Source organism: Rhyacophila brunnea, unplaced genomic scaffold (genome assembly GCF_057557595.1).
Source record: "Rhyacophila brunnea isolate RB1 unplaced genomic scaffold, BYU_Rbru_1.0 scaffold_5, whole genome shotgun sequence".
In the NCBI taxonomy this organism is placed as follows: domain Eukaryota; kingdom Metazoa; phylum Arthropoda; class Insecta; order Trichoptera; family Rhyacophilidae; genus Rhyacophila; species Rhyacophila brunnea.
This window is the reverse complement of record NW_028233170.1, coordinates 28,734,659-28,753,653: the sequence shown is the minus strand read 5'-3', so window position 1 is coordinate 28,753,653 and position 18,995 is coordinate 28,734,659. Positions and strand designations below refer to the sequence as shown.

Here is an 18,995-nt window from a genome sequence, read left to right as displayed (position 1 = left end):
TTTAGTCTTAATTTTCGACAATCAAGAAGGAGCTAACTTCGTTGATGAAAAATTGTTTTTCATCTTGCTGTTCAATTATTTCTGCAATCAGAAGACTGAGACAATGAACAGTATTTGTATGATTCGGTAACGTTTTGACTGTGATAAATTAATTGATACATCTCATGGGTCTCTTAACTGTGGGCTTGCTATCAGACTTGTGTGCTGCCATTATTCATTTTTTAAATTTCGAGGATATATCATAATATTTGAAAAATTCCATTCAATAGTTCCATCTTTTATGAAAATATCACTGATTTCTTTAAACACCTGTATAAAATATCCATTTTAAATGAAAAACTGTATGTTGTGATGGATTTTATGTCCAGCCAAAGGCAATATGAAATGTGAAGGCCAAGAGCGTCAGATTGAATAATGAGTGTCTCCAGGTCCTCGCCTGTATAAGCAACCGGCGACCAAATCGAACCGTGGCATAATGCTGAATGCGGTGGAGTACTGTGTGTTCCCGGGGGCGGTCAACAAGGAGGCGAAGCGGCGCGTGTTGGATGAAATCAACGGCTCGGAAAGCAAGCACTTCCTGGTGCTGTTCCGGGATGCGGGATGTCAATTCCGCGCCCTCTACTCCTACTGCCCCGACCGGGATGAGGTCTACAAGCTGTATGGCACTGGACCGCGCCAAGTCAACGAGAGAATGTTTGATAAATTTTTCAAGTGAGTAGACCAGACCCTTCAAAATTCTGAAAACAGTTGTTCGGTCACGATCAATGCAATCGCTTGCGTTTGTAATTAAATTGACATAATTATTTACCAATTGCTAAGTCATATGAATCGTGTCATATTGCAGGTATAATTCGGGCAGCAAATGCTTCTCCCAGGTGCACACGAAGCACCTGACGGTGACCATCGACGCCTTCACCATCCACAATTCGCTGTGGCAGGGCAAGAAGGTGCAGCTGCCCAGCAAAAAGGACATGGCGCTCGTCATCTGAGCCGCCGACGCCCGCAGCCGCACTCTAGTCGCCGCCCTCTTCCGGACGTCTCGCTTCACGCGCCGCCCATAACCGTCAAAATATACTGATATAATGTTTATTACTTATGCAAAATCGTTTCAAAACGCAACGCTTTTTACACTATAACTAGCCACGTATGTGAAAAATTTAACATAAATAATATTATATGATAGTGCGACGGCACCGAGCTCGGAGACCCGATATTACGCGCATATACATACTAAATTTAATATTTTTTCCTTTTTATGGAAATGTTATGCGATTATGAAAAATGCCATCTAATTTATGAATACATATTTTTGACCTTTTCGGTTGTCAGTGATGTTAATAATATTTGATGCGTAATTTATAAAATTTCCTCAAAGATATATCCAAAATTCTTCCTTCGATTTTGTATAGACGTGTGAAGTAACGCAGTCTCGTTTTCCATCCGTCGAAGAACTTGTTTGAACACATCTTTTTAAGCAACACTCCGGCTGGCCACACTGCGCGAAAGCTTGTTGTGGGTGACGGCTGTCCGGTTGCGTGTTGATATTTATTTAAAATATACGCTGGGAGTCAAATGGACAATTTGCTTCAATGATTCATGAAAGTTGGGCTGTTTTACTGTTAAAAATGTTAAGACGCATCGTCAGTATGTGTACATATTTTAAATTATCATATATTAATATTTTTCATTTGTTAAAAATTTATAAAAATACTAATTTGAATATGATATGTATAAAAATATCCTTCGTTGTCTATTTAGGGGCCACAATATATTTTTATTAGGTTTATAAAAGTTTTCAACCTAGTTCTTTACTTAACGATCGCCTTGTCATTAAAAAAGAAAACCGCTTTATTACGAATTAATGTTGAAAAAAGCCATTTTATATTGTATCGGTTGATTTTTTTTTTGTACGTATGATAAAATTATTATTTTAGCTTTATATAGATAGTATGACAAGAATTTAGTTCCATTATTCGTGCATTTCTAAACAATAATGTTATTTAATTTCTCATAAATGTAATGCGACGCCGGGTGTCAGCCCGAATCCGTGTCATACACTTCGGAATGAAGTTCATGCGGATCTAGTTGCACTCGTCATTAATAGAATTGACATCACATAACTGTAACTGTATGACCCGGCAGAATCGGCTCCTAGAAATGTCTCTTTTGTCGATAGGGACTGACTAGCCCCACTTGGAAATAATTCAAAGAATAGTCTCAATATTGCCCATGACACACTCTGCCAAATACAATATCATAGTGTAGCATTTAATATTAGTACCTATGTCCTTTTATAAAAAACATTTTTCAACAATGCATATATTTTTTACGGTATGCACATTTCCAGTGATTAACAATAATTTCAGGCGTAATAGTATTATTTATCCTGATGTTGATGTAATGATGACATTTTTAATATTGACCTTTTAACTGTTATTTTGTGTTGGGGGGAATGTGAGGAAACATAATTATATCGATGAGAAAACGATGACTCCCGGGTGCTCGGCTGCTTTTATAAATATGTATATTTCCATGAGTTTGTTGTTGTTTTAATTTGTATGAATGTTACTAAAATAGCGAATTATTTATATTGCGCCAGGTGGTGCTTTTTAATTTGTTAAAAAAATGGTGTTTTGACATGAGTAACGAGTGACACGTCTTGTTGTCGTCTTGAATAGAAACTTTTTTTACACATTCTTAATATTTGAATGTCTAATATTTTTTTATGACTAATACAATTTTAGATAAAAATTTAATGATTAAATTTATACTTTTTAATATTTTTTTAACAGAGGCCAAAAGGCTTTTTGCAAGACTAATAATTTATTTCTTACGGAGTTTCATAATATATAGCTGTAGATCCCATGTCTCTAACTAGAGTTGTCTTGTTCGCTGTTTCTTCCTGTTGAATGTATACTGCCACTCATTTGACATTGACTATTTATTTAAAACTATAAAGAAACAGGTTTACCTGTTACCTAAACATGTAATCAATTTATACAATGTCTAAATTTTTTTAATACTTACATGTAGTAAACCAATAGTTGTATGTTAACACCGATGATTGACATTCGATAATATAGAAAATTTAGTGATTTTTTTGTTAACTATTGATAATAATAATATTAGAGATCATAAGTACAATTGGTGATGTGCTACATATTTTAATGTAGACCGTGGAAGGGTTAACGGAGGACATGAACGAGAGGGTCAGGGTCTACAGCTTAATTCTTCCTAAAATTGTTATTGTCTTATAAATTGACTGCGTCTAATATGAATTTATTATTTCTTCAATGATTTATTATTTATGACAGACCAATATTATTGATTATATTTTGCTTACTTGTGATAGTAAATAAATTATGCCGAGGATGATTTTCTACCAATTATTTTCAGAATCATTATTTTTTTAATCGTGTTTTGAAATTAAATTTTAATGGAATGTCGAAATGGAACCCATATTTTTTTCATATTGAAAGAAATGCACTCAGTTATGTTTCAATAGTTCTTTATATGCGTGAACAATTAAATATACCAAATAATAAACATATTTTGCAAGCGAAATATTTATAAATTGATAATAAATGGATGTATTTAAAGTAAATTCTGATTTGTTGTGTCGGTGTATGCGAGCTTTCGACATTTTAAACGAATGCGGCAAATGTTATTCGTTCGCTCTTCGGAGAGGAAGCGAACGCGCTTGTTTTTATATTATATATCGTGTAAATATTGTGTTTTGTATACAGGTATTTATTTAATGAAGGCGATTTCGATCTGAATATACTCAATTTATTGGTCATATACATACATACATATACTGTTGTTATAATCAGATTAAAACATAACAAAGGTAATATTAAATTTCATATAATAATGTCCCTAGTTTTATTTTCTCTTGATCCTATATTTTTGTCTACAATTATCTTATAAATGTGCTACACATATAGAAAAATCTAAAAATCAATTCTCCATTTTGTCTCTTGAATACTTGTCTGATTTAAAAAATGGTGTATCATTGTCTTCGTTGTCCCGCTTCATCAGGTAATTAAATTGTCCGTGAAAGAGGTATTTTCGTAAGAACAGTGGCACTTTCAATTAAGGTAACAGTAAGGCTTCGGCCACATAGGCAGGTGCTTCACTAGTCCTAAGCTAGATGCTATGCTTGTCTACTAAAAACACTACTGCCACATTGCAGGCTACGTGCTTAGGTACAAATTCATTTGACATTTGGGAGCGCTCAAGTCAACAACAATATGTCACTCTCAAAACTAACCTGAAGCTAATTCTTTTAAAATTTTGAATGTCGCAAATTCGAACTTGTTGGGTTCATACTGTCAATTATTCATCCCATGCGTCATTATTCATAACCTCAAAATATACGGTGTTTGTCATACTGAAGAAACATCCGCCATCGTGCAAAATCCATAGACAATGGCAAAATCACTAGGTAACCCAATAAAAATAACCATCACGTTTGTTCGCCGGGAGACTCACGAGGTGACTCGTAATCACTTAGCGAGGCGCGAAGCGTGCAGTGTGTCCATTGGGATAGAATAGTGTGCGTTCGTTCATTAGGATATGTCACCTAGCACGTATCCACCAAGCAAGGCATCTGCCTATGTGGCCGGAGCCTAAGTACAATATGCCCCACACTTGGCACCGCAAGCTGTTTGACAAATTAAAGAATTCCCATTCTTGCACCAGTTTGTGACCTTCTATGTTTTCTCTTATAATATAAAAACAGCACTTATTTCAGTGTACATGGTCTAAGACAAATGGGAGAACTACAATGGTGTTCCGTATAGGTAAGCAGGTCATGCGTTGCCTGTGGGCAATCCATTCTAAGGAAGCAGCAAATTAAGGAAGGACTGCGAATTATTCAACTTTGAGAGTAGATTATGTGGAGTTGATAATTTTATCGCCTGTGGTGCTAACGATCTGTACTTATATATATGTGCATTTCAGAATTTAACAAAAGATTCTTTCTACATATCAACTGCTTAATCTATAAACCAGCCAACTGCATTTTTGACCAAAAATGAGATTTTGGTGGCATTTTGTTATAAAGCATGTTTTCTAAGCTCACAAGATTTCAAACTCCTAAACCTATAAATACATGCGTTATTGTTCTTCATACAAAACACCCAACTGCAGGTGCCAAATTTCCAATATCATAAATGGAACAACTCCGCCCTTTATATAATTTTTCTTTATATATAAAAGGGAAGGTAAAATAGTGTATTGAATTCATAGTGCAGCTTTGTAAAAAAAAAATCCAAGTTTATTTTTGCAATAATTGTTAAATTCCGCTCGATAGTTAAATTATTATGTTTTTTTCTCCTTTCTGAACAATTTGCCTAAATGGAGTTGGCCGGTTTTCTGATTAAGTAGTCGATATATAATATATTGGAATACATTCCACATCCATCCCACTACAGTGGGCAATGAATTTATATAAAATTTGAGACTAAAAGTGGTATGGGGATTGGCATTTTACGCCTCTTTAAGAGCGGCACCTCACCCAGATATTTGGTCAATGGCTAGCAGCGCTTAGCCTGATTCGATGATTTGAAAAGTGTGTGTGTGTAAAATAATCTATATATTAAACTAAAGGCACTGTGAAACAAAAAAGTTTGAGAACCGTAACAGAATTTTGTTTTACAATAAATGGATTTTAGCCATTTGCTCAACTTATTAGGTCTGTGCTCTGGATTCAAACACACATTGAGAAAACAATTGTGAATTTTCCACATCCGCAATTCGAAGCTGAGATCCATGAGTTTATAAGCCGACACGTTACCGCTTGGCCATCGTGGGAAGAATATATTCTTATTGAAATAGTCTGTCTAGAAGTCGTGTTAGTAATAGGTATAATTATTATCCCGATTTAATTACAAAGCAGGTTTCTACCTTGTACAAGTAAGACGATTGCACATTGCTACTATTATAATCATCTCTAAAAAAAAGTTACAGTAGGTAGTGAAGAATCAAACGAATTCACAATGTGAATTATTGTGTACATGATAATATTATCGACCATAGGGTATCATTTTGATAAATTGTTTCTTACACCCATGCAATCATGCGTGCACTGTAAGTTGTAGGTATGATAAAGAATATAACTTGTAAAACAGAAAATTATGTATATGTATTACAATGATTTCATAAAATATTAAATGTACCTATATATTATATTGCCAAGGTAAGCACTGAAACTTAATTTTGAATGAATGGTATGTATTGTTTCATTAATTCCGTTGAACATTTCGAATACGAAATATAAAGCATATTAATGTAGCCAGTGACAGATAACAGACATATAATATGCCAATCACAAGACAGGCCAAGTAAATTAATATAATATGTGAATAGGCAGCCAAATATATTTAGTTTCTTTATTGATATAATGTAGTTAGTTATATTTGTTTAATTTCACAAGCTTCCCGCGTTTAATTATGGTTAACGTAAAGTAAAAAGTTACCAGTAAAATAACTGGTCATCTATGTGATACGATCATAAATTCAGGACAATAATAATATGTTTTAACCTTCTTTATATATTATTATCCTACGACTTTCCGCGTTTTGGCGAGCGATTGTGTGCCTTATTCGTCATGTCCGATGGGTACTAAAAAATAATCCGTTCTCGGATCGTTTAAAATGGTTATTTCACAGTTGACACCCGCATCATTGGTTTCCATACCAATTCAGTGATTTTTGTTAATTTTTTTAATTTATATTTTCGATCGACACGTGACTTTATTGACAACTGATATTATATCTGGGAATTTATTTTTTCACAGTCTTTGCAACACTCACAAAGATGGCCGCTTTAAATATAAAATGCGTTTTAACCGATATACAATCAATTTTCACAAACTAATCATAATAAGATTAACCGATAAACATATTAGAACTGATTTATTTATATTTTTATGAATTAAGTTCCTTGTTTTAAGTTAAGTTTCTACACCTCTGACGGAAAGAAAGTCTTTTGACACAATGTATTTATTACGCTATGTATACTAAATTACATTATTTTAATTTACTCACCACATATTTACTTATCGGATGCTTTGAGTAACTTCAATTTGAATCCAGCACAATTTTATAAAACTCAACAAGTTGTTGATGTAAAAAATGACAGCTGATATTATATTGAAGATGCACAGTAATATAATAACTCATATTTATAGCAAGTATCTATAGATAACTATAATTATTCAAATAAACAATAACATTTATACGAATTCCCATTAAAACTGTTTATTTCATTTTATCCGTGGGCATTTTTCCGCATTTTCACGATCAACCATAGAATAATATTTCAAAATTTGAAAACGTCACATTTTTTTTTGTACGGCTGTTATATGATAATTTTTTTGAACCAATGAAACTTATAAACATTTAATTAGCTTATATAACCCAAAAATATTTAAAAGGTATTCAACAATAATTGGTGTTATAATATACATATTATTTAAATCATTATCAACCAGGATCAATCCACTGCTGGATGAAGGATTAGACAGCCTGATTCTACTACTAGCGGTTAAACGAATTTGTGATATTATACCTATTTCTATCATCCTTATCAACATCGACCTGAACCAATCCACTGCTGGATAAAGGTCTCCTTAGCCTGATTCTACTCCTTTCTGTCATTTGAATTGCTGTATTTATCAAAATCGGTGATATTATATTTATCTACATATTCATATCGTTATCATCATCATCATTAACCAGGATCAATCCACTGCTGAATGAAGGGTTCCGCAACCTGATTCTATTACTAGCGGTTAAACGAATTTATGATATTATACCTATTTCTATCATCCTTATCAACATCGACCTGAACCAATCCACTGCTGGATAAAGGCCTCCCTAGCCTGATTCTACTCCTTTCTGTCATTTGAATTGCTGTATTTATCAAAATCGGTGATATTATATTTATCTACATATTCATATCGTTATCATCATCATCATTAACCAGGATCAATCCACTGCTGAATGAAGGGTTCCGCAACCTGATTCTATTAATAGCGGTTAAACGAATTTATGATATTATACCTATTTCTATCATCCTTTTCAACATCGACCTGAAGCAATCCACTGCTGGATAAAGGCCTCCCTAGCCTGATTCTATTCCTTTCTGTCATTTGAATTGCTATTAAATTATATTTATTTATATTGCCTATGAGCCTGAATCAATCCACTGGTGGATGAAGGCCTCTTTAAGTTGTTTGCATTTCTGTCGGTCATATGAATTGCTATATTTATCAAAATGGCTGATATTATATTTACCCATTCATAATATCGTCATTATCATCATCAACCAAGATCAATTCAAAATGGTGACATGTAAAGATGATTCATGTTTTTCAGATCCAGTGACTGCAATCATATAAGATAGGATAAGTATATACTTAGAACATTAGTCCAATGCGACATTTCTTTTACCACGGGAAAAAACTCGACTACAAATCGCAGTCCTCAGTTCCCAATGAATACGACAAAATATTCATCAGAATCACCTCCGCCTTGCGCTACTAAGAATTTTCCAGGGTTTTTGCAAGGCGGTATCATAGGCCCTGGCCGAATTCAAATTAGCAATACCCGATGCGGGTAGAAGAACAGTTTTCAATAAGGCATATTCTCTCAGCCGGCACAATTTTCATTTGACTAGCATCAAGTAGAGTAGTTTGCGTGACAAAGTCCTTAAGGCGAAGTCTTCACTGAGCCTTTTTTAAAGAGGCACCTAGCGGAAAAATACGAAGCTTGCAATTTGAGACATTTTTTTGATAATTTACAATTTCAACTGTATTAATGAATACATCGAGAAACCTCGATAGTAAATGCGAGGTATCCATAAAGGCATCTAGAAAAAAAAAAAAGATCAATTCACTGCTGGATGAAGGTTATTATCACTCCCCTCCATTTTGGTATGAGAATCTCTCAACTGTCACTTTATTTTTTTAGTTATGGTTTTTTTCGTCTGGGTTTGAGATTTGGAGGTGGATAATTGACACACCGGAATTGTGATGGAAAACGACGAGTTTATTTACGTGTTAATATTATAATCGTTACATTTTTATAATTTAATTTTGCGGAGGTCGCAATCGGTGTGTTCGCGATTTGCCCAGCAGGAAGCTTCTCCCGCTCAAACAAAAACGGTTACCTTTTCTGAGCCGTGCCAAATGCGACGTTGCCATTCGTATTTTTTTTTTGACAATGTTGCCGGTCAGATATTGTTCATATTGTTCAATTATTTTCGCAATCAGCCGTTATTATTTGTTGGCTTCGATACCGATTCGGGCCTCTCAAGATACACAAAGACTTCCCCAAATGGGGACCATACGGGGTTGTCACAAGCGCACCTCTCCGGAAAGGCCCGCATGGGGATCGGGCCAACTAAGGGCTGATTACGATAGCGCGTGTAACTGGACAGTGCGGCGGCTTGATAAGGGGTGGTTGCATCTCTAGACGTTGAAGGATTGAAGCCCTTCCGGTACGTCGGCGGCTAGAGAGACTCGGATGCAGCACTGTAGCATAGTGGTTCGCGGTTCCCGGGCCCACCGTAAAGCTGCTGAGAGAGGAGGGCGTCGCGCCCAGCCCTCTCAACACCCTCGGACCGTCGGCAACCGGAGAGTTTCGGATGCAGCACTACGCCGCTTTGTGGGCGTAGTGGTTCGCGGCTCCCCATGTCTACCGTACGGGCGGATGCTGAGAGAGGACGTCGCACCCAGCCTTCCCAACAGCGACCGTCCGAAAATCAGTCGATCCCTCACGAAAATGCATACCGGCGCATTACTCGACCCCTTATTGCTCGTTTGCCCTGCCGTGGCTATCGAATTATCACTAAAAAGGCTTTAAAATTTATAAAATTATTGTTAAAAATATATCATGGCCCGAAATGGACCGGAACGCCATTCTGCCTCATACAACCGCTCTGGGTTGTAAAATTTTCCACTTCGAGCACTGAAATAACTTATTATACATCGCTTCCAAACACAAAACACTTAAAACTAACTAATCTATGATGCTAATGGCTGAGGATGCTGCTTGGCTGCTATCTGCTGATGGAGGCTGCTTTGCTCAGCTGAAGAAGGCCGCTTTGTAGCTCTCTTCATCATGGTGCATCTGGGCCAGGGCTGATTGCAAGGCTCACAGACACGCTGCTGTTGACGAAGAGGGCTCAAGCGGCTGATGATGTAGGGCATTTGATGCCGTTTTCCCTCGTTGGAGCCAGGGTCTTGCCCGATACACTCGTCCGTGGGCCAAGTTCGCTGGCGGATGCAGTTGGTCGGGAGTACATCGGGAGCCATGACTTCGCAATCCGGGTGTTTCTGCTCTTTTCTTCACTGGCTTGGCTTTGGCAGCATCCTCTTTCTACTGCTTTTTTATTAGACTTTTGTTGAGCGCCACCAGAGGCAAGCCTCTGGATGTTTCTTCCTCGCCGTTTCCTATTCCGGTGTTTGGATCTCAGGGTGTGTGTCCGGGTGAAAGAAATTTCACCTGCTTCTTGATTCCAGACGATTAAAATCAAGAAGCGTAGTCCCACGTTGACTGGGGCCACTTATCACTCCCCTCCATTTTGGTATGAGAATCTCTCAACTGTCACTTTATTTTTTTAGTTATGGTTTTTTTCGTCTGGGTTTGGGATTTGGAGGTGGATAATTGACACACCGGAATTGTGATGGAAAACGACGAGTTTATTTACGTGTTAATATTATAATCGTTACATTTTTATAATTTAATTTTGCGGAGGTCGCAATCGGCGTGTTCGCGATTTGCCCAGCAGTGCCCAGCAGGAAGCTTCTCCCGCTCAAACAAAAAGGGTTACCTTTTCTGAGCCGTGCAAAATGCGACGTTGCCATTCGTATTTTTTTTTGGACAATGTTGCCGGTCAGATATTGTTCATATTGTTCAATTATTTTCGCAATCAGCCGTTATTATTTGTTGGCTTCGATACCGATTCGGGCCTCTCAAGATACACAAAGACTTCCCCAAATGGGGACCATACGGGGTTGTCACATTATCCCAGCATAATTCTACTCTTCTTCATCATGTAAACTGCTATATATATTTTTTAAATTTGTGATTTTATATACCTACCCATTTATATCGTTATCAACCCACTGCTGGATGAAGGCCTCTTTAAGCTGATTCCACATCTTTAGGTCTTATAAATTCCTATTCTTATCAGAATTGGTCTAGAATAGACTCAGGATATAATATGTATTGCTTTATTATTTATCAACATTTGTCTCGATATGAATGTCCCGCACCGGAAAACTATATTGTTTAAGGTTATTTTTTAAATCAAAATATGATTTTTTTAAATATTATTCTGTGGCTGCAAGCATTTATTTTTTATAGATAATGAAACAAAATAATGCTCAAATTATTTTTTTTATGCTGCTAACCTTTTTCTATTGTGTAAATGGGACCCGAAAGAGATTAATATTCGCGTTATATTGGATCGCTATTTATGATAATCACGATTAAGATGTAATTATAATTATTTATCATAATATAAATGCACATCCTGAAATGGTGTCAGACGATATTGTGAAGGCCAGACTCTAGAATAGACTACGCTAATGATTCCAAATTTGTATTGGCAGTGACGACATGCAAATCGCAAAACTGACAAATCAGCGAAATGTCAAACTGTCTGACGTGAATGAAAATCCATCCCGAAAGGAAAACTATGGCGCCGTCTATATACATACTTTACAATTATATTAAATTCCAACACCATGTCATTAGGACGCCAAGCCGTCTGCAAGACCTAGCGAGACAGACTGGCTAGCTCAGCTAGTTTTAATAATTTACCAATTATAGCTGTTACTAGTTACCTACAACCCCATGTTTATAGGGAATTGAGTTAGCAATACTAGTAACTTGTAATAATTAATAGTACCAATGTATGCTCTAGTAACGTCTGTCTAACTACCCTAAATCGCAGCGTTGCCAAATTGATCTGATCCAATTGCTTATTTTGGAGTAAATTTGTTAAAGTAGGTAACGTCTTGTCATTTTATTCTAAAATGGGTAAAAAATCGCCTGCTATATCTGCCGAGGGTTCAAAGATAGATTCCACATGTCAAAAGACGCCTCCGTCGCTGACGACAGTGACCGTGACCAGTGGCGTACCCAGGGGGGGGGAGGCAAGGGGCCCTGGCACCTCCCAAAAATGAAAATTATCAGAATGATTTTAAACATTGAAATTCAAAGCCAATAAAATATACCTTTGGGCTTAGACAAATAAAAGCACGGCAAAGAAATGATTTGTAATTCTCCAGCACCCTTTTTAGAAAAATTTCTTAGATTTTAATTTCTAACACAAAAATTTCGAAACAAAACTGTCAAAAAATTCTCGGTGTCCACCTAAATTCCGGAGTGGTGTAGGTCATCATGGCTGGGAAGGGCTGACAGGGCTCTAGCCTGGAGGCCCGGCGTGTCGGGTTGACCAGATAAGTGAGATCACATCATAAATTAGCTTTAATAATAAAAAAGTCGCCTGCGGCGCTATTCTTCATGGCCGTGAACATTTTCAATTATATAATTGTGCAATATATTTTTTGATTATTATGTGTCGATACTCGACAGCTCCATTATTAAAGTAGATGTATTAAAAATCGCCAATAATTCACTGTATGAGTACCTACCCTTAATTTGAACTAAAACACAATTTGAAAACGTTAATGTAGTGTTTCACACTGCCTTTAATCTTAGCGGTAGGTAGGAGGCCCGCCAAATAGCCTAGTCTGAGGGTCCGTTTCAGGATGTGGGGCTCATGGTGTAGGTACACCGAGTGCAATAAACAAAAGGTCGATAAACGAGAAATTAGGCTGTGAAGAAGAAAAAGAGCCTATGGGACTAATTTACATTCTCCTCCTTGGCCCCTCCCAATATTAAATCCTGGGTGCGCCACTGACCGTGACAGCCGTTACGTTTTTGGTGACCATCATCACAGAGGTCACGAAGGCTTCCGCAGAACTGGAAGCCCTCAAAAATGTCAGTCGGTCAGCGAAGGAGTCGATATCGAACAGTCTGGGCGTAATCAGGCTCGCGTGTCAGGCTGCAGAGCTGGAAAAACGCGAGCTTGAGAGCGCCCTCATCAAATCGAAGGCGCGTGCTGAGGCGACCAGAGATCTGCTCAATCAAGAAAAGCGTCACACAACGCAGCTCTTAGTTGATCGCCGGCCTGTCACACGAATCTTTAGCGAAGCACCTGCGCACATGGAGAGTGAGCTGTCGCCGCAAATCCTTACCCCTGAAAATTCGCGTAGTGCTAGCAATATTTCGCTGCGGCCAGCACAGCCGCATTCAGCCAGTTCCGCAAGACCCGAAACTGTCATCCCCAATAGACCCGTACTGGCAAAGCGTTCCTTTGCGGAAGTTTCCGAGGTTACGCGATCTTCTGGGAAGCCGGAGATCACAGCTGTCTTGGAGTTCCTGGCTTCGATTGCAGCTGCATCGGGGAAAGTCCGTTCACGTCATGCTGTGATTTTAACCAGCAAAGACAATAATAAGACGAGCGAGGAGGTTGAGAAATGTATCAGAGAAACGGTGGACGTCTCCGGTCTAGGGATCGCTGTTGTGTCATTGGCGAGGGCGACTCACAACAAGTGCGTCGTCAAAGTCATGAGCGAGGACGACTCCCGGAGACTGGTGGACGCTGTCAGCGGCTCGGAGGTTCTCACCGCATCGGTCAGCTCACTGAAAAGGCCGAGGGTTGTCCTAATGGGCATTGGGGAAACTTTTGATGGGGAACAATTGATAACTGCACTACGTTATCAAAATCCTTTCATCAGAACGTCAGCGAACGATTCATTCAGGGTTGTGTTCAAAACAAAAGGTCTCATCCAGGGCAAATCCAATTACATTCTGGAGGTGGAGTCCTCCTTGTATCATCAGATGGTAGAAGTTGGCGGCCTGAACGTTGGTTTCCAGCGGGTTCGAGTGCAGCCATGCTCTAGTGTTGTGCATTGCACGAAATGCCTGGGGTATGGGCATACTGGTCATACTTGCAAGGAAGCCTTTGCGTGTCGGGGATGTGGGGGGGGGGGACCACAAAATTGCGGAATGTCCCAAAAAGGGAAAGTTGACATGCGTCAACTGCGTCCGGAAAAATAGGCGGCTCCATCTGACGGCTCCGACGGGTTACAGTCCTCTATCGCGCGTATGCATATTGCACCGCCAACAAGAAGCCAAGTCTACTTCCGCAACTGACTTCGGAAACCAATAATGGCTATACACCTAAAAGTTGCACAAGCGAATCTTGCACGGTGCGAGGTCGCCACAGTCTCTTTCATCAGGTATATGGAATCTAATAACGTGGATCTGGCTTTAATCCAGGAACCGTACACTGGCAACACGGGTAAATTCGTTCGTCGCTTTTTTCCAGTGAAGGCAGCTATTATTGTGCGTCGAACGTCATCTCTAACCCACTGCATTTTACTTTCCAAGTTTAGCTCATATAGTTGCGCTGTTGTAGAATTCGACTACTTAGGAGAAACGCTACTGGTCGGATCACTGTAGTGCGCGCCGTCGGTGCACATCGATGAATCGCTGACCGGCATGAACAGGCTAATGAACTCTTCAAAGGGTCACAGGCTGTTGCTCGGAGGCGACGTAAACGCAAAGAGCATCTGGTGGGGCAGTCGACGTACTGATAGCAGAGGCACAGCCGTGTCAGATTTTTTAGCACAGCACGACCTAAACGTATTAAACGAGGGTTCTGTCCCAACGTTTGAAACTATCAGAGGAACTCGTAAGCTGGAAAGCTATATTGATATTACTGGGTGTTCCAACGCTCTGCTCGCCAAAGTTGAAAATTGGAGAGTATGTCGTGATGCAGCGCTGGAATCCGACCATAATGCGATTGTTTTTTCATTACAGGTCGCAGATAGCTACGCTGCAAACAAAAGTTCAAATGTCAATCAACAGCGACCAGGTTTGTTTAAGACGTCCAAGGCTGGATAGCTTTTGGGCTTGCACTTATTTCCCAGATTCAGGATCGCGGTATCACTGTAAATAGGTTGGATAGCGTCACAGACGTACATGAGCTCGAAGACATTGTCAAAGAATGGTCATTGGCGAACGAGTCGGCATGCGAGAGCACGATGGTGCGCTCTTCGGGCGAAGGATTCCAAAGAAAAAGTAATCCATGGTGGAGTCCTAAACTGGATACACTGAAGACGGCTTTTAGAGTAGCAAGGACAAAATTTCGGAATTCAGGCGTGGTTCGACGGCCGTTCACTCGACAGATTTTTGAAGCCGCAAAGAATAAGTATGAAACTGCGATTGCGGAAGCGATATTAGAAAGCTGCAAGAGCCATTGATCGGCTCAGGGAAAAGAGAATGTATGGTCTAGTCTTCAGAGAATGCTCAAAAGTAAGGCGTTCAAACCGCCTGAAACTCTGACAATCAACGGTCGCATGACCTCTTCGGCTCTCGAATCTGCAGAGGATCTTCTTGCGTATTTTTTTCCAGACGACAATGTTGCAAACGAAACGGAGCAACAGACATTGATCCGAAATGCCGCCTCGATTCCTTCAAAGGAAGATGACGACGAGAACTTCACTCTCGAGGAGGTCGAAAGAACAATGAGGCTGTTCAATCCAGCTAAAGCTCCGGGACACGATAGCTTCACGGTGGATATCTGTCTCAATTCATTCTTAACTGTTCCTAGTATAGTTGTCGCTCTTTATAATGCTTGTTTGCGAATTGGTCATTTTCCAAAAATCTGGAAAGTAGCTAGAGTGGTGGTTATTCCCAAACCGGGAAAGGACGACTACGCTACGTCTCGTCATATCGGCCCATCGGATTGCTGCCCGTGTTCGGCAAAGTACTCGAAAAATTATTTATTAATCGAGTTTCCTGGAAAATTCAGACTAAACACCTGCTTAGCGAATACCAGTACGGTTTCACCCCTCAAAAGAGTACTGAAGACGCGCTTCATGCAGCAATTGATAGAATCAGGGGGGCTAACCGCGATAGTCAGCTCGTAGTGGCGGTATCTCTTGATGTCAAAGGTGCGTTTGACAACGCATGGTGGCCATATCTTCTTCAACAGTTGAAATCTAAAAACTGTCCCGCTAACATTTTCAGGCTCATCAAAAACTATCTATCTAACCGAGAAGTTTTCGTTGAATATGCTGGAGCATCTGCTACCAAAGAGACATCAAAGGGATGCATACAACGTTCGTCTTGCGGCCCTGTCCTGTGGAATATAGTTCTCGACGATCTTCTCTCTATGCCGTTTCCTGAAGGTGTACACGCACGCACAGGCCTTTGCTGATGATGTATTGCTGATTGTGGAATCCAAAGAACTTGGTTCCCTAGAAACCATGCTAACAGCGTATTGGAGAGCGTTGAGGCCTGGGGAAGGAAGGTCAAACTGTCTTCCTCCGCGGAGAAAACGAAGGCCTTATTCTTTACTAGGAGGCGCGTCTCTTCGCCTTCGCTGGTGATGAATGGGCAACCTCTATCTTTTTCTAGGGATTTTAAACTTTTAGGGGTAGTAATCGATGACAAACTAAATTGGTCGAAGCACGCGGATAGCATCTGCAAAAGATCAGCGGTGACTTCGCTCAAACTAGCAAGAATGGCTAAACCCACATGGGGTGTATCTTCTGAAGCTCTTAGAATTCTCTACACTTGTGCTATTGAGCCTATGATCACGTATGCGGCCAGCATATGGTATGAAGCTGCCAAACGGAAAAACTCAATACGGTTCAGCGTGCACTTGCGATACAAATATGCAGAGGTTACCGCACGGCTTCACTGAATTCAACGCAAGCTCTAGCAGGACTTATGCCTCTAGATTTACTTTTAAAACAAATCGCTCTCACTTACAGAGCTAAGAAGGGCGAGGAGGGCCTCGCAGGTTTTCTGCCAGACAATAGGCTTTACGAAAAACCGGATTATAGAAGGCTGCCACACCCGGCTAGACTATTTTCTGAAGTGGTTTCTTATCCTGCAACGTTGGAAAGCAACGAATGCAATAACATGCCGATTTTCACGGATGGGAGCAAAATTTATGGCGGTGAGATAGCGGCTCGTAAGTACCGCCTTGCTAGCTATTGTACGGTAATGCAGGCCGAACTCTATGCCATCCAATGTGCTCTGGAGTGGGCAGGCTCAGATCCAATACAACGAAAGCTCACCGAAAACCATAGTATTTGTATTTATTCGGACTCCAAAAGCGCAATCCAAGCAATTCGAGATCCCTTGTCTTCTAATCCGATTGTCTTTTCTATTCACAGCGAGTCCGCAATTCTGAGACGGCGCCACCCCGAGGTGCACTTCAAGTGGATAAGGGGAGACACCGGGATAGAAGGAAATGAAAGAGCCGACAAATTGGCTCGGCATGGTGCCTCTGATCCCAAGACCGCAATAGCTTATGACAAATTTCCTCTAAGCTACGCGAAAATTACAATTTCAGATATGGTGAAAAACGAATGGAACTCACGATACATAAACTCATCGACAGGGGAGTTGACCCGAAAGTTTTTCCTTCGATTTCAGCAGCACGAGACGTCAGGGTGCATAAGGGGCTGTGTTTTGAGATGACTCAGATTTTTACAGGTCACGGAGTCATGCGAGCATACCTGCACCGGTTTAAAATAACATCTGATGGAAAGTGTCCATGCGACGACGGAAGCGACCGGGGCTCTATGTTAGAACTTGCGAGTGCAAGTTTCCCGGTCGAGATGACGTCATATGACATCATTATGACGTACTACCGGAGTGATAATAGCATTCGAGAAAATAGCGAGTGGTCAGACAGCGGCGTTATTCATTGTCACCATACACATATAGGTGTATGATAATAATATTTTCTATGGTTATTCTGTGCGCGGTCGGCATGCCTCGAGCGTGACGACACAATTACGTCATCTCGTCTGGTGCCACACGAGACGAGAATTAGGAAATCGCGGTGCTGAACGTCCTACATTAACTCCTAGATTGTCAAATCTTTAGTAAGGAGCGGCACAACCTGAACTTTTTATTATAGATGGCAGATGCGGACATTCGAGACTTTCCGGGGACCATGACAAACGAGGCCGGAAGAGATGCACTTTTTAATTTCTGTATTGATGTAGGTACTTAATAAAAAGGATAAAAATAATAAATGGTGACATGTAACGATGATTCATGCCTTTCAGATCCAGTGACTGCAACCATATAAGATAGGATAAGTATATGCTCAGAATATCAGTCCTATGCGACATTTCTTTTACCACGGTAAAAAACTCAGATACAAATCGCAGTCCTCAGTTCCCAATGAATACGACAAAATATATTCATCAGAATCACTACCGCCTTGCGATACAAAGAATTTTCCAGGGTTTTTGCAAGGCGGTTTCATAGGCCCTGGCCGAATTCAAATTAGCAATACCCGATGCGGGTAGAAGAATAGTTTTCAATAAGGCATATTCTCTCAGCCGGCACAATTTTCATTTGACTAGCATCAAGTAGAGTAGTTTGCGTGACAAAGTCCTTAAGGCGAAGTCTTCACTGAGCCTTTTTTAAAGAGGCACCTAGCGGAAAAATACGAAGCTTGCAATTTGAGACATTTTTTTGATAATTTACAATTTCAACTGTATTAATGAATACATATAAAGGATTTCAAGTTATACACATTTATATTTTTTATAAAAATCGATGTTTTTTAAAATAGATATAAAAAATATTAAAACTATGAAAATGTCAAAAATCGCTTAGGTGATGCTTAGAAAACTTAATAAACTAAATTTTAATAATAAATATGACCATAAAATATATGTAATAATAGGGTGCGGACCGATAGAACAAATTCACATTTTATTACATTTTTTACAATTGTAAGTTTGTCTTTGACTTATAATAAAAAATATTTTTATTTTTAATGTTTTCAGATACATATTTATTCATTAATACAGTTGAAATTGTAAATTATCAAAAAAATGTCTCAAATTGCAAGCTTCGTATTTTTCCGCT

At 39.3% G+C, this 18,995-nt stretch overlaps 1 protein-coding gene and 1 long non-coding RNA gene across 16 annotated transcripts in view; one reads left to right on the top strand and one right to left on the bottom strand.

Annotated features, from left to right (window-relative positions):
* Positions 1-1,159, top strand: part of Patronin (calmodulin-regulated spectrin-associated protein patronin) — a 103,314-nt gene extending 102,155 nt beyond the window's left edge. For 14 of the 15 annotated variants that reach the window (XM_085955696.1, XM_085955689.1, XM_085955693.1 and 11 more), the window contains 2 exons: positions 429-711; positions 845-1,127. In XM_085955696.1, coding sequence (XP_085811822.1) covers positions 429-711; positions 845-989 — 428 coding nt within the window. In that variant the 3' untranslated portion in view covers positions 990-1,127. Of the gene's footprint in view, positions 1-428; positions 712-844 lie in introns of all 15 variants that reach the window. The other variant, XM_085955695.1, reaches the window with a different exon arrangement.
* LOC147066254 (uncharacterized) overlaps positions 1-18,995 on the bottom strand; it is a 102,419-nt gene that overhangs the window by 73,385 nt on the left and 10,039 nt on the right. The gene's annotated exons all lie outside the window — the stretch shown is intronic.